The sequence below is a fragment of the Octopus bimaculoides genome, chromosome 7 (genome assembly GCF_046866305.1).
Source record: "Octopus bimaculoides isolate indiv1 chromosome 7, ASM4686630v1, whole genome shotgun sequence".
Lineage (NCBI taxonomy): Eukaryota > Metazoa > Mollusca > Cephalopoda > Octopoda > Octopodidae > Octopus > Octopus bimaculoides.
The window spans coordinates 18,965,710-18,982,722 of record NC_142934.1 but is presented as its reverse complement, the minus strand read 5'-3'; the positions used below and the strand labels follow the sequence as shown (position 1 = coordinate 18,982,722).

The 17,013-nt window shown below is 35.6% G+C and overlaps 3 protein-coding genes across 11 annotated transcripts in view; 2 read left to right on the top strand and 1 right to left on the bottom strand.

The window, feature by feature from the left end:
• LOC106881366 (uncharacterized) overlaps positions 1–17,013 on the bottom strand; it is a 110,325-nt gene that overhangs the window by 17,983 nt on the left and 75,329 nt on the right. The gene's annotated exons all lie outside the window — the stretch shown is intronic.
• On the top strand, positions 444–6,564 carry LOC106881365 (uncharacterized). Its single transcript, XM_089354898.1, is given in 3 exon segments — positions 444–1,201; positions 3,533–4,795; positions 4,797–6,564. Coding segments are annotated over 2 exon segments (1,410 nt in total). The 5' UTR covers positions 444–1,201; positions 3,533–3,971; the 3' UTR covers positions 5,383–6,564.
• On the top strand, positions 7,932–15,892 carry LOC106881362 (uncharacterized). Of its 4 annotated transcripts, none has more exons than XM_089354897.1 (2): positions 7,932–8,255; positions 11,701–15,892. In XM_089354897.1, exon 2 carries the CDS (start codon positions 12,227–12,229, stop codon positions 14,255–14,257), a length of 2,031 nt encoding a protein of 676 aa, XP_089211023.1. In that variant the 5' UTR covers positions 7,932–8,255; positions 11,701–12,226; the 3' UTR covers positions 14,258–15,892. The 4 variants fall into 4 exon arrangements, with proteins under 4 accessions (XP_089211023.1, XP_089211022.1, XP_089211020.1 ...); XM_089354896.1 differs by lacking the exon at positions 7,932–8,255 and adding an exon at positions 8,423–8,552; XM_089354894.1 differs by lacking the exon at positions 7,932–8,255 and adding an exon at positions 8,473–8,637.

Genomic DNA, 17,013 nt, shown 5'->3' with positions numbered 1-17,013 from the left:
TGAAATATTATTTCTCGGGAGTCTCACAGATAACAGAAGATTCTATGTTTAACTTAAGGTCAATTAACGCGTCAATTGTGTTTATAAATAAAATACTTATTTCTCGGTTGCTAGTTTCAATCAATGGTAAAATCACCACACAAAGATACAACTTAGCGTTATATTCTGAGAGAATCTGGGTATAATTAGCAAAAGTTTTCTAATTTGCAGCGTTGGACTACAAATACTGTTTGTTCATGTCTTCAGAGAGGGAAACGACGTCGTAAAAGCGAGATACAGAGAGCGCGATTTCTTTTGAAGGGTTTAGGGTTAGGGTTTTAGGGTCAGGGTTAGGATTACAGTTAGGGTTTTAGGGTTACGGTTTGGGTTAGGGAATTCGTCCCTAACCCTAACCCTGCCCCTAATACGGAAAAGGCCGATATTTGGTGCTGGTATCGAAAGATCGCCCCCTTTTCCTTTCTGGGGGATAACTATGTCAAAACTTAGTCAATGAGCGCAACTTTAATGTGTCTTCTTTCTTATAGTGAAACTTGCCATGAAAAAAAGGAGTTAACGTTCATCAGACGACAACAAAGAGCGAAAATATCTAATAAAGAAAGCGTGAACGAACAGAAATATACAATAATAGCTTCTGATTGAGACACAAGAACTGTAATAGTGCGGAGAAAGAGAGAGAGAGTAGTCGATAACATTGATCCAAGTTCTTGACTGGTACTTTATTGAATCGACTCCGAAAGGATGAAAGGCAAAGTTGACTTCGGCAGGGTTAAAACTCAGAAAGGTAAGGAGCCGGGAAGAAATACAGCAAAATCATCATGTCCAACACTCAAGTGATTCTGCTAATGCATCGAAGTGTGCATATAATGGTCTTACAAAACGAAAACATTAAAATAAAAAGAAGCACATGTTCTATGTGACGGGTTTTAAGTCCGACAGTTACTTCCCTCGATCATTTATTATTAATTTCTTTGCCATTAACGAGATTTTTTTCTATGCAATTATATAATCCAAAGATGCCCTGTTTTTAATCAAGAGATGTGGGAGTAAAATATATAGACAGCTCACAGAAATCAATGTTTCTCTATGATTTTGCGGTTGAAAACAAATTGAAGAGTTTACTTGATAGTGAATCTCTCCCTATTGTCTGTCGAGTTCAAGTTTCACTATCTGAAGTGATTTCACATTTAGACTTCAATGTTTGGTAAGTATAATTAATATTGTAATGTAGAGTTTTCATTAAATTTTTTTTACATAGAACTATTTATTTGATATATTGAATATCACAAAAGGGAACTGTAAGTGAAATGAATAGGAAATATTGTACGAAATTATAGTGTTGCTTGGCGATTATGAGTTAAAATGTTGTGCAGCCCCAGGTCAGCTCTGATACCACAAGCCTTTTAACATGGGCGTAGGCAACCTTTTTCAGTTAGCGGGCCGTAGGCTTGTCATTCAGAAAGTCCTGCAGATTGCCAGTGATTGCTTTAGCACATATGTAGTTACCAACAGAGCTATCGTTCCATTTATACCGGTCCTTTGCCGAGCAGATCACTTATGTTACACACGCCATTATGCTGTGGTTAAATGTATAGTTTATGATGTGACAGTCGGGTGTGTCTATTATTTAAGCTCCAGGTCAATACTGGTCAACGAAACCTATGTTATAAGACATTTCAGACATAGCTATAGCGTCCTTTTCGTGATATGTAGGACTGTACTTCACTTGTCATATTCCTTTTTGGGGAACGTCTCCGTACCAATTCTTATTTATTCCCAAGAAGGTCCTGATTAAACAGGCATTTGGAAAAAAAAAGTGCGGGTGGATTTTGGGGTGGGGGTACAAAAGGAAGTCTTGCCACGAAACCAATTTCACAATTAATTTATTGTTAATTAGCAGAGATCAGCTTGGTAAAATGAAGAGCGGTCTTTGGTTTTTAGGTACATACATCTGTGGGACTGATAGTGAAAAAGAAACAATCCAGGGGAAATACACTAATAGACATAGGTATCCCGAATAAGCGCACTGAATTTGTAAATGCTTGAAAGTCATTAATAATCTGTTTGGTAACCCATTAGTATTTTATTTATTAAAAGATTTGCTTTTTTTATAGCGATATTTTTGTTTGAACTTTAATGACCACGTTGTAAAAGTAACTTCGAAAGGATGTAATAATCATATTGCTACAGTTCTATAAACACGTTACAGGCTGGTTGTGTCATAAACAATCTTAATCGGAAGGATTGCCAGAAAAATAAACCAACCTGTAAACAATAGTAATATCAGTCCTGCAGATATATGTATCTAAAACCAAAGATCGCCAAATAAAGTTTGTCAGGCAGTAAAATGGAATCACTGACCGAGAGTGACATGAAGCATGATAGTCTGCATTCTTCAGTTTTCTCCTTGATATATGTTGATGCCTGTGTACTTAAATTACAATAAAACAGTGTTTATGAATATAGATTAAATCAACGTGGATAAATCCCAGAGATAACTTGGAATCTTCTTTCAACAAAAGTTGTATCTTGGATACAACTTGACAATTCTTCAACAGAGTAACAAGACTGCATATAAAGCTAGCCAAAAGGAAAATATTAAGTGTCGTTCTATTCTTTCTTGTATAATATCATAATTAGTAAAGTATCATAATTTTTAAATATCATAAGTAATAGATTGGTGGAATTATCTTATTATTACAGTATTTGTTCTGGCTCCTTATGTTCTGAGTTGGGTAGCAAAAACTCTGGTGCCGAGTTTTATTAGCCTTTGCCATTCCCTTGGTTGCATGAAGTGGGAATATTTGCTAGTCTTCCGAAAAAATCCTTGCTCAGTTGCCATAGGGATGAAGTGATATAGATGACCTCAGTGCAGGACAAGATATGGTCAAACAGTTATTGGTAGTCGAGGGAGTTTAGAGACTGACAGAAATAGCAGATGGGTTAGTGATATCATGAATAAGTCTTTTGAGTCTGTGTTATACTACTTCACTTTGAGCATAAACTTTCTGATTATTTTGCCTAATTTCCAAATTTAAGGAATTTTAACAATGTTGACATAAGTAATTGTTGATATTGGTGATGCAGTGATTAGTTTATCTTCCCTTCTCTGTAACTTCTCACACCTATAGTTTTAGATAATAGTTTTTCTCTCCAAAGATTTCTCTGTTGAGTCAGACAACTAAAGTTTGAGCTGATGAAGCCATCTGTTTTACATCCATTTTGGTGTAGGTATGTGTTTTTATTTGCCTGGATCTGATGAAAGATATGATATTGTAATGTTCAAGTAATGTTCTGCAGAGCTTGGTATAATGTCCAGTGGTCACCTGAGGATCTTTATTTCAAGATTCACACTCATAGTCCTCATATCCATTTTCATTACACTACTATACCAGAGTATCTTTTCTCTAAGTATGCTCTGACTCTTTCTCACTAATTGAACTTGCAATATCTGTTATCAATTAACTTTCTGTGTGATAATCTTCATATTAGTACTTCATTGTCCCTTATGTTTTATTTTGTCTTTTTATTTCAGATTATCAGATGACATTGAAATAAAAAAAAATTATTGAAAATTATCAATATACTTAACTTATGAAGACTAGAAATAATTTCAAGATGATGTCAGCCTGTTTCTACAATTCTTGGTCGAATGGTTATGAAATATTTCTGTTGAACTGTGATTATTTCCAAGAAAGAAATCTTAACTCAAATTTTTATATGTAAAGACTGTGATGTCTGGATATGTATCTTATCACTTGGAGCAAGTTTAATAATCCTTTAGTTGTTAGTTATTTCAAGAATATACCCCAATAAATCTCTGTGAAGTATTCTTATCAACTGAGACATCATCAAACTATGACAAAGAACACAATAAATGGGAAGTTTAGAAATACTTTTCCTTATAAATTAAATATTATAGAAAATGCCAAAAAAATAAATACATTTGTGTTCTGATATTGAACGAGAACATTATGGAAGAGAAATTATATGAGAATCAAAATGAATCACAGAATGAAATCATTGATTTATCTGATAAGACAGAGAAAAATTCAAATGAGAAATCACACTATTGTGATGTCTGTGGGGAGTTATTCCCAACAAGAAACAATTTAGTTCAACATAAATTAACTCACTCAGACTCAAAGCTGTGCCACTGTGAAGTCTGTGGTAAAGGATTCACTAAAAGTAGTTTGTTATATCAGCACATACGTATTCACACAGGAGAGAAACCATACCACTGTAATATCTGCGGTAAAACATTTTCCCAAAGTGGTCATGTATTTGAACATAGACGTCGCCACACAGGAGAAAAACCACATCACTGTGATATCTGTGGTGAAAGCTTTTCTAGCAGTGCTAATTTGTCTCGACACAAACGTATGCACACAGGAGAGAGACCACATTGCTGTGATATTTGTGGTAAGACCTTTTCTGAAAGTAGTCATTTGATTCAACACAGACATGTTCATACTGGAGAGAAACCATACGACTGTGATATATGTGGTAAAACATTCACTCAGAGTGGTACTTTATCTTCCCACAAACGTGTCCATACAGGAGAGAAACCATACCACTGTGATATTTGTGGACAGTCATTTTCTAGAAGTAGTAATTTATTATCCCACCAGCATATCCACACTGGAGAGAAACCCTACCATTGTGATATATGTGGTAAAACCTTCACTCAGAGTGGTACATTGTATTCCCACCGACGTACCCATACAGGAGAGAAACCATACCACTGTGATATTTGTGGAAAATCATTTTCTAGAAACAATAAATTATCATCCCACAAAGAAACCAGTTTCCTGTGATGTATGTGATAAAACATTCTCAGAAAGTGGCTATTTGACTAAACACAAACGTATCCACACTGGAGAGAAACCATTTCATTGTGATGTTTGCGGTAAAGCATTCACTCAAAGTGGTACTTTATCTTCTCATAAGCGTATCCATACAGGAGAGAAACCATATCACTGTGATATCTGTGGTAAATCATTCTTTGAAAGTGGTCACTTGACTAAACACAAACGTATTCACACAGGTGAGAAACCATATGATTGTGATATCTGTGGCAAAACATTTTCCCATAGGTGTAATTTATCATGCCACAAACGTATCCACACAGGAGAGAAACCATACCACTGTGACATCTGTGACAAAACATTCTCCCGCAGCAGTCTTTTGTCATCTCATCAATATAGTCACATTGGATTGAAACCATACCACTGTGAGATATGTGGTAAAGCATTTATGCATAATTGTAACTTATCTTGCCACAAACGCATCCACACAGGTGAGAAACCATACCACTGTAATATCTGCAGTAAAACATTCTCTCAAAGTGGTGCTTTATCTCGACACAAACATACTCATATTTAAATGAAATACAATATTGATATCTGCAGTATGTTGTTTTCCAAGACTGATTAATTATCTAGACCTACTTATGTGGAGGCGCAATGGCTCAGTGGTTAGGGCAGCGGACTAGCGGTTTCGATTTCCAGACCGGACGTTGTGAGTGTTTATTGAGTGTAAACACCTAAAAGCTCCACGAGGCTCTGGCAGGGGGTGGTGGCGAACCTTGCTGTACTCTTTCACCACAACTTTCTCTCACTCTTACTTCCTGTTTCTGTTGTGCCTGTAATTCAAAGGGTCAGCTTTGTCACGCTGAATATCCCCGAGAACTACGTTAAGGGTACACGTGTCTGTGGAGTGCTCAGCCACTTGCGTGTTAATTTCACGAGCAGGCTGTTCTGTTGATTGGATCAACTGGAACCCTCGACGTCATAAGCGATGGAGTGCCAACAACAACAACTTATGTTAAATCAGGAAAGAAATCCATGTGATATTTGTAGTAAAACAAAGATTTTGTTGCCATATTTGAGTTCAGTTATGTAGAATTGATGTTAAGGTTACTGTCATGCTGTTGTACTTGAATGAATGCTTGGAATATTTCCTGACATTGTCATAAAATATGTTTGTGTCATTTACAACTTTATAAAGGATGTCACAAAATCATATTTAACCCTTTAGCATTTAATCCAGCCCAAATATTCTACCTGTTTTATACTAAAACTGACTAGATCCAACTTCTCACACCTACCCTACAGTGTCATTCTAAAAATATGCAAACACACCATTGAAATCTTGAAGCTGAAAGGTAGTGCGTGATTAATTAAAAAACAATATGAATAAATAAGCATTACATTTGACAGAGTAATCTGAATGTTGAAGGGTTAAACCACAGAGATGACCCTTGAGTAATTGTATTGATGTTAATACATCATATTAGTTAACTGCCTACAGTTGAGTAAAATTATCAGTAAGTATTAGAAAATCACATAGAAACACAAAATATACTATATGAAGGATTATATAAAATGTTCTACATCAATTTGTGTTGTTTTTTGTTATACATGTACTTTTATTTAGCCTGAACATTCTGTGTGTAGATATTATGCATAATTAAAACAAAACTAAAGAGAAATAACTCACAATGACCCGATGCTTAAATTTGAACAACATTGATGAATAAAGACATTAAATAAAATACCAAATAAATTCTTGATTTATTGAAATTATCTTCACTGCCAGAGAAGCTGAAAAAAAAAATCTGATGGCAATTTTGATCAACTATAAATGGGAAGGTAAGATGAAAGAAATGACAGTCTGATTGTTTGGAGACAAGAGGATAACTGTGGACACATTATGCACACTGTTTATATTAGTCAAACTGGTGTCCTCATCTTTATTGTTGAATTCACTACATTTCAGCTGTTGTACACTCCAGCCTTCTTCAGGTGTCTTGTGTTGAATTCCAATACAACAACTAAGTTCAACACCAGATACCTGAAGAAGGCTGGAGCATACAACAGCTGAGACGTAGTGAAATCAATAGTCAAGATGAGGACACCAGTCTGAATAATATAAACATTATACAAAATTATTTACAATTGACATATTTATCTTCATCTTGTTTGTTGTTAACACAACATTTCAGCTGATATATCCTCCAGCCTTCATCAGGTGTCTTGGGGAAATTTCAAACCTGGGTTCTCGTTCCTAAGGTATTTTTCGATGTTGTTGTTATTATTATTATTATTATTATTATTCAGGTCACTGCCTGCATTCGAACTCAGAATCTTGGGGTTAGTAGCCTGCACTCTTAACCACTATGTCATATGGCGTAGTGGTTAATATAGAACTGTAGTATACAAAATATATATTCCTCATCTCACAAATGTAAAACTGTGGACCATAGGCGCAGGTATGGCTGTGTGGAAAGAAGCTTGCTTCCCAACCAGAAGGTTCTGGGCTCAGTCCCACTGCATGGCACCTTGGGCAACTGTCTTCTACTATATAGACTTGGGTCAACCAAAGCCTTGTGAGTGGATTTAGTGGACAGAAACTGAAAGAAGCCCATTGTATGTATGTATGTATATACATACATATATATATATATATATATATATAGCAATTAGAAAATGGAGAATATGCGGTACCCAACGACTTGCAGACAGTGTATTCCGTTGAATTAATTAACTTATTTTGTAGTACCCTCCCAGCAGTATATTGGATAGATACTATCCCTTAGTGGGTTGAATCCTCAACCCCTAACTCTCTTGCATTATATATATATATATATGTTTGTGTTTGTCCCCCTGCCATTGCTTGACAACTGATGCTGGTGTGTTTATGTCCCTGTAACTTCAGCAAAAGGGACTGATAGAATAAGTACTAGGCTTACAAAGGGTAAGTCCTGGGGCCAATTTGTTCAACTAAAACCCTTCAAGGCAGTGCTCCAGCATGGCTGCAGTCAAATGACTGAAACAAACAGAAACGCTCAGAAATCAAGATTTAAGCCTTAACATATAAAAACATTAATCAGGACAGGTTGTCTCCCCTGAACCAGAGGATAAACCATCCCTTATAGACCCGTAAAAGTCCAAACAATAAACGGGGAGATCCAATTTTCCAGTAGGTAGCACTTGAAGTGGACACATTTAGAAGAAACTTTTTTACGGCACAAGGTCTGAAATTTTGGGGGAGAGGACCAGTCGATTACATTGACCTCAGTGTGTAACTAGTACTTACTTTATCGACCCCCCAGAAGGATAAAAGGCAAAGTCGACCATGTCGGAATTTGAACTCAGAACGCAAAGATGCGTTAACAACTATATCAGCTCAGATAATACCTCACTTAATATATATAGATGAATTGAAGGAGTTAGTAAGACCTCAGCGTCACAAAGGTAAGATATTTGTGCGAGAAGTGTATTCTACACTTCTCATACAAACGATTGTACATCATCAATGCAATGGTAATTAACTAAAAAATTGGGTCAAAGATAGTTTATAATTAAGGTAATTGTAGAAAAAGGTTTAAAAGTATGAATGGGAGAATTATATGTAGAGTAATCGCATTTGTGATCTTGGCGGGCATCTTTTAAAGAAACAAGAAATTCTATTGGTTGCTGATTTTTAGAAGCGCATCAGCTTTGTGATGGCCATTGTAGGTAAACAAGGACCTATAAAATAGTGGAAGGCTGGTAAAATTTGAATTACAATTTTTTACATTTCAAAGTCATATTGAAAGACATATATTTCTCTTTTTATTTTCGATTCGAGTTTTAAGTAAGCCTTTTTTTGATTACATGTTTGGTTAAATGTGGTGTATCACGGCGGGATTTCAAAGAAATGGGGATGTATAAAAATTTCTTGGTTTACGTGAAATGCCGAAACGAAAACGAAATATTGCTTACAGTCGAGAGAAAAATGTTTTCATTTGAAAACTACATATTTCACCAGGAGAGAAAAAAAAATACTTTTACGTAATTTGTAAGTATTTAATCTAAAACAACAACAAAGAAATTTTAAGATTTTATGATATATATAAGAATCAGCAAGATTTTAGTTTTAAAAGCGTGTGTATTATGTGAAGAAAACAAAAGCACTGTTTTAAACACTTGTAAAAATTTACCAAAACCTATATTGATTATAAGATTTAATGATGCTTAAGAGTCAACAGAATTATGAACTTTCGATGTTTGCAACCATCTCTGCAGTAAGCAGTATCTTTTCGTTTGAATTATTTGAAGAAAACCATGATGTTTTTATACATTCCCAGGTCCTCGAGAATACGCTGTAATTATCTTATATTGCATTTACCTTTAAAAGAAGTGGTACTTTTTAAAAACTTCTTTTAGCGGTTAATTTTAATTTTATACTTTTAATCTTTTGTCAGTCTTAAGGTATATGATAGTAAAAGAATTTTGCGAATTTTCGATTTTTGCATAGAGGTCCTACAAAGTGAAAGAAGTTAAAACAAAAGTTCTGTTTTAATCGCTACCTTGGCCGCTTTTACAGTCATAATTTCAAATTAGTCTTTTGACTCCGCTTTTACACGAAGATACCTATATTTATGTTTAATCTTTTCTTTAAAAAATTCTGAGTTTATGTTAAGCCTTCAAACAATACAAATAGAAACTCTATGAGTCCGAATTTCTTCATCCTTCAACTTTGACAAGTCATTTGTCTTTAACAAAGTGATGTGAGAAAGATGGGAACTTCTCAGATTCTAATGTTTTACTAAAAAAAAAAAAATGTTAATAACTTCTTCCAGTGATCCTTAAAGAGCATGTTTAGTTCAATATATTATCACTTAATGGAAAACAATGTGTTTTGTATTATATCCGCAGATGAGGTAAAAAATGTTGTTTTTTTTCGACATTCGTCCTTAGATTAATATCTGAGGTCTGTCGTGAACCTACAGGTCATTTAGGTTGGAGCTTCTTCCAGTTTCCATGGCATATGAACGACAGAGCGTTCAGCACTCTCTCTTCCTGAATGAGACAACTGTCCCGCCGCTGGAATTGACCTCCAGTAATTAGCTGGTACTAAATTTCGTCTGAGAGAACTAGAGTAATGTGAAACGAAGTGTTTTGTTCGAGAACACATCACTAGGCCAGGAACCCCGCTTCCACATAACTAGATTAGTTCATGAGAGATGTTTCATTGGTCTGGATGGATAAAGTGTAAACGAAGTGCTACTGATAGAAACAGAACAGGTGCTTGGGATCTATTTTAAAACGGGGGCACCAGTATTTTCCTAACGAAACACTTTGAAACTTGGGACACTGGTAGAATGTGTCATATAAAACATCTTTTACTCTTAAATTTCTTAACAAAAAAAAAAAGGAATTCGCAAGTTATTCCATGTTAAAGTTAAATTCGAATACAAAAATTTTTTTCTGTTCTATAACACAAAATAGATAAGTATACGAAGTTTGAAAGTCTTTCGGTACCAAAAACACTACATAAAACATAAATGAAAACTGGTGCCCCCGTTTTAAAATAGATCTGGTGCTTGAACTTCACCATATTCCTTTTGTTACTATTAAGTTGGTTTTTTAGAGCATAAATTTACATGAAATTTTGATGAACAGTTTTAATTCTGTTCATTTTAAAATAGGTAGTTTGTATTGTAGAACCAGGGGCAGTTTCAAACAAGTTGATATCAAAATGGTTAAGCAATTTACTACAAAGATTCTTTTCACATTCTTCAAAAAGCAGTTAATCTTACCCTATCTTAAAAAAGGAGGACTCTACCAAATGATGTAGTCCTAGATTTACTTTACAACTGCAATTGAGAATGATTTGGTATCGACAAATGCCATGCTTTTACAAATGGGTTTTGGTGCCTGTATAATTGTGAGTACCTAAAGAGACCTTGAGCCTTCTTCTACCTTTGAACTAGCAGAACAGCTGTGACATCACAGCCAGAGGGAGAGAGGGTTGCACCAGCTCTGGGCTGGTACTTTGTTTATTAACTCCAAAGGTGTGAGAAGCAAAGTTAACCTCAGTGGGATTTGAGCTAAAAGTGAAGAGAGCTGGAACAAATAATGCAATGTATTTGGTCTGATATTCTAAAGATTCTGCCAAACATGATTTAATTGTCTTATTAAAAGCTCAAAACGTTTTTGATCATAGGTCTGCTGCATCAGGGCTAATCCAGAACTAAACCCCTAAGGAATGACTAATGACATCTCTATAGAAAGAAGAATTTCAAGTTCTGCTATTCTGTCATTTAAAATATACTATAGAACACAATCTAAAAGTGTAGGTGGAGTTTGCAATCTTTTCTTTTACTTGTTTCGGTCATTAGACTGCAGCCATGCAGGGGCACCACTTTGGAGAATTGTTTAGTCAAATGATTTGACCCCAAGACTTATTTTTTAAGCCTGCTGCTTATTCTATCAATCTCTTTTGCTGAACCACTAAGTTATGGTAACAACACACCAGCACCAGTTGTCAAGTGGTGTGTATGTGTGACAAACACAGACACAAAGACACACACACATAGATATATGTATATGATGGGCTTCCTTCAGTTTCTGTCTACCAAATCAAGGCTTTGGTCAACCCAAGGCTATAGTAGAAGACACTTGCCCGAGGTGCCACACAGTGGGACTAAACCCGAACCTTGTGGTTGGGAAGCAAGCTTCTTACCACACAGTCACACCTGCACTTGAAGAATTCACATGAAGTAGTCTGATATAAATTTTTCATGACAAATTATAAAGTTAAGTCAATTATTCACATAAAGGTTTGTATCTAGAGCTTATTTACAGTATAGGAATGCATATCCTGTGTTTCTAAGTATCCTCTTTAAATTGAATTGTTTATTTATAATTTCAGATTACCAGATAACATTGGCATTGAAATTTTTCAACAATTTTCATCATCTTTTAAAGTTGAAAGGAAAATGTTGTACACAGCAGATGAAACACTCTTTATATGATTTTGTGGTTGAATTATCATGAAATATTTCTTCTTAAAACTGAGATTGATAACAACACTTCTCTACTTCACTACCAGGAATATACACAAGATAATTTTGCATTCTATTTAAATGTGGATAAATTTACCACAGATATAACTGGTTTCTCTGCAAGAATTTCATGTGAATATACTGTGATAAACGGATTCATTTTTTTTGTTGGTTCCTTATTACCAGTCAAGGTTTTGTCACAAAAAAATCATCTTGGAATAATTATCCCAGAAATCCTTAAATCTCAATAAAATCAGCTTATGACTGTCTGCAGCATTTTCAAATATTGAGAGGATTTGAGGTGATGGGAAAATAGTTGAAGAAGTATATATTAGGAATAAAATATGAAAAAACAAGATCCCTATATTGTGGTGACAGAATAAAAAAAAAATTATGGCAAATGAATTATGTGAGAACCAGATGAAATATCAAATACAATCTAGATGGATTGATTCTGATGAGATGCTAAAACAGATTGGTAAAACAGCATATCACTGTTGTATCTGTAAGAAGTTATTTTCTCAGAAAACTGACCTAAGTAGACATGAACACATTCATACAGGAGAGAAACCAGATCATTGTGATATCTGTGGTAAATTGTTTTCTCAGGATGGGGAATTAACTATGCAGAAATATATTTATAAAGAGGAGAGTCTATATCACTGTGATACTTGTGGCATATCATTCTCTAAAAGCATTGACCTTAAAACTCATATACGTATTCATACAGGAGGCAGACAATATCACTGTGAAACGTGTGGTAAATCATTCTCCGGATCAAGTAATTTAACTCGGCACAAACGGATTCATACAGGGGAGAAGCCATATTGCTGTGATATATGTGGTAAAGCATTCTCTCGAAATGGTTGCTTGATTGTTCACAAACGTGTTCATACTGGAGAAAGGCCATATCACTGTGATATCTGTGGTAAATCATTTACTGAAAGAGGAAGTGTAGCTTCTCACAAACGTATTCATACAGGAGAAAAGCCCCATTACTGTGATATCTGTGGTAAATCATTTTCTGGAAGAAGTAACTTAACTAAACACAGATATACTCATACGGGAGAAAATCTACATCATTGTAATATCTGTGGTAAATCATTCTCTCGGAGTAGTGACTTAACTGCCCATAAATATATTCATACAGGAGAGAAACCACATCACTGTAATATCTGTGACAAATCATTCTGTCGAGTAACTGACTTAACTATACACAAACGCATTCATACAGGAGAAAAACCATATCACTGTGATATCTGTGGTAAATCATTCACTGGAAAAGGTAACTTAACTAAACACAAACAAATTCATACAGGAGAGAAACCATATCACTGTGATATCTGTGGCAAATTGTTCTCCCGACTAAGTCATTTAACTGGACACAAACGCATTCATACAGGGGAGAAACCATATCACTGTGACGTTTGTGGTAAATCATTCTCTTATAATGTTGACTTAACTACTCACAGACGCATTCATACAGGAGAAAAGCCATACCACTGTGATATCTGTGGTAAATCATTCTCTAGAAGTGGTGAATTGACTACTCACAGGCGCATTCATACAGGAGAGAAGCCATATCCCTGTAATATCTGTGGTAAATCATTCTCTGTCGCATCCAGTTTAACTACTCACAAACGTATACATACAGGAGAGAAGCCATATAGCTGTGATATCTGTGGCAAATCATTCTGTGGAAAAAGTAATCTGACTAAACACAAACTAATTCATACAGGAGAGCGTTCATATTACTGTAACATTTGTGGCAAAACATTCAGTCAAAATAGTGACTTAACTAAACACAAACGTACTCATACTGGAGAGAAGCCATATCCCTGTGATGTCTGTGGTAAATCTTTCTCTCAACGTGGTAAATTGACTACTCACAAACGTATTCATACAGGAGAGAAGCCATATCACTGTGATATCTGTGGTAAATCATTTTCTCAGAGTTGTGAATTAACTACTCACAAACGTATACATACAGGAGATAAGCAATACCATTGTGAAATTTGTGGTAAATCATTCTCTCAAATAGGTCACTTAAGTGGACACAAGCGCATTCATACAGGGGAGAAGCCATATCACTGTGATATCTGTGGTAAATCATTCTCAAGAAATAGTGACTTAACTATACACATGCGTATTCATACAGGATACAAGCCATATGAATGTGATATCTGTGGTAAGTCATTCTCTAGGAAAGGTGATTTAACTACCCACAAGCGTGTTCATACAGGGGAAAAGCCGTATCATTGTGACATTTGTGGTAACTCTTTCTCTGTGATGTGTAGCTTAACTAAACACAAACGCATTCATACAGGAGAGAAACCATATCATTGTGATATTTGTGGTAAATCATTCACGGGAAGTGGTGATGTAACTGTTCACAAACGTATTCATACAAGACAAAAACCATAAATATCAATGTGATATGTAGTAAACCATTCTTTGTTACAACATATAGCTTAACTATTTATAAATTTATTCATGCAGGAAAGAAGCTGTATTATTGGGAATTCTATAACAATTTTTCTTCTCCAAAATGTGACTTAAGCACGAATATACACAACAAAAATGCTTTTACAGACATTCCTGATCTTGGTCATTCTCAGAAAATGCTATAATTATATTTACCTTTATTTTCACCAAGGACTAGTCAACCACATTAGAACTGGTCTCATGAAACATGCACCCAGTACACACTGTAAAATGGTTGCAAGCAAGCAGAGAAAATTCATGGTTAAAAGGGTTCTCCAGTCTTGTCTTGCCAAGTATGTGGCAACTTCTAGTGCTGTTACTCTCAGTAAAGTGATTAGTGATGGGAATGGTATCCAGCTGTTGAAACCTATTCAAAATGAAACATTGGGTTCTGGTCTACAAGAGTAGGTAGTAAGAACTAACTCAAAACTGTGAAGGCATATGCAACCCATGATAGCATAGAAAGCAGATAGAAAGTGGTGTTGATGACAATGAAGAAGTCTAGTGCATCACTTTTATATGTATTCTATGAAAGAAATACATTATTTAACCACATATATTTGTACAGGTGAGAATGTATTACAACTTCCTAATACCATTTTATAATCATAACTGTATCAACATTTGTGCGATTAACTTAATAGTGTGATATTTTAAAATAAATGCATTTTTCAGAATATATATATATATATATATCCCCCCTCTCTCTCTTTTGGAGAGAGGCACAAGCACATACACAGACATATACACACACGGCAGTAACTTTCGCCTACCAAATTCAATCACAAAGCTTCGGTCGGCTCAGGGCTATAGCAGAAGACACTTGCCCAAGGTGCCACGCGGTGGCACTGAACCCGAAACCATGTAGCTGGGAAGCAAGCTTCCTAACCACACAGCCATGCCCGCGCCTACTAAAGTGTATATACATATGTGCAGCACTATTCGTGTGGCAAGTTTTCTACAGCCGGATGCTCTTCCTGCCGCCAACCCCCACCTGTTGCCAAGTGAGGTAGTTTTTTCCCTCTCTCTCTCTTTATGCCCTTCGTAACACCAACCACCCAACAGAAAGGGCTGAGTGCTTTTTATGTGGCACACACATGTCGAAGGTGCCAACAGTGGGGCTGAACCCAAAACCTCAATAGTTATTTTAACTTTTTAATTCTCTATTTTTGAAATTTCTTAGTTTCTGCCTTGTAACAGGATAAGTAAACTTTTAAGTAAACATTAAAAATCTTACAGATTTCTTGATACACAACTTTTATTCATGGATTGATTACTTATTAGTAAATAAATTTTACTAATTAATTTGTTAATTGATTAATTGGTTTCTGAAGATTTAGTTTATTCAGTTAAAAAAAAATAATTTATTCATGGTTTTTCCGCTGAAAAGCTTAGCAAAAAATTTAGAGCATCAATACAATTATTAACAGCAGCAGCAGTGAAAAGAAGATACAAAAACTGTAATTAGAATTTTTGCCACAGATATTTATTGAAATTTTTCCATTTCAAATTGTTTACAGAATACCTCAGTTTGTTTTTTGATTTTTTTGCATAAAAGCCTACCATCGGCTGTTTCACATGTCTTTACGCAATTAGTTATTACAAAGAAATGAGAGAGTTTCTTACATGATATTTGGAATACAAGCATCACAACCTCAGATAGGCTACTACAGGGTTTCCCCAAGGAACACCATACAGAAAACATTTTCACATACCTGAGTGCCTCGCAGAAAACCTTTAATGAGGTAACTACTTTTTTCCCCTTTCTTTCCAGCCAACAATGGCAATTTTAAGAGTGGGTAGTATAAATGCACATGGCCAGGAGTTACCCTGGAAGCAGGTTAACTTGCTCACTGATTTCAGGTTACTAGGTTTAGATGTGATAGCCATCAGTGAGATGAGGATTTCTGACGCATACCTTAGCACCCATTTTTGGTGATTTTGAGATCTTCACATGCTTGATCCAGAATGGGGTGGTAGGGTGATGGTGCAGTTCCAGAAAGGACTGGGCCTCGTGATACAGTCAATCCCTTGGACCTGGACAGTAAGTTGGAGAGCCTAGACATGAATGGTAGCGAAATGGTACTTTTAGACTAGTCGCTGTGTATGCCATGACTGGAATATGGCAGCAGATTTCTTCAGGCCTCGGAAGTTTTCCTTGGGATGTCCCATTCTTTAGTACTAGTAGGTGACTAGAATGTCATCCTGGATGTATGTTTGGATTGTGTGAAGCTAGCTGATGGGATAATTAAACTTTAACTCTTTAGCATATAAACTGGCCATATCTGGCCCAAATATTCTATCTGTTTTATGTTCGAACTGACCAGATCTGGCCTCTCACACCAAGCCTACCATATTATTCTAAAAATATGCAGTCACATTCTTGAAATCTCAAAGCTACAAGATAATGCATGATTAATGTAAAACAATGTGAATAAATAAACATTACATTTGACAGAGTAATCTGAATGCTAAAGGGTTAAGCTTAGACTAGTCATAGGCAACATAGTGGCTACAGAGATCATGACATATGCATTACAGTCTTGACTGTGGTACATATGCGGTGATCACTGTAGCTGTCAGACTGATTTGTTGTGCACAGTAAGGTCATGATAGATGAGCTAAAGGAACGTTTCTATGAGGTTCTCTCTTGCGCTTGCACAACACTGCTATCAAATGACAGTGGCCTCATTCAT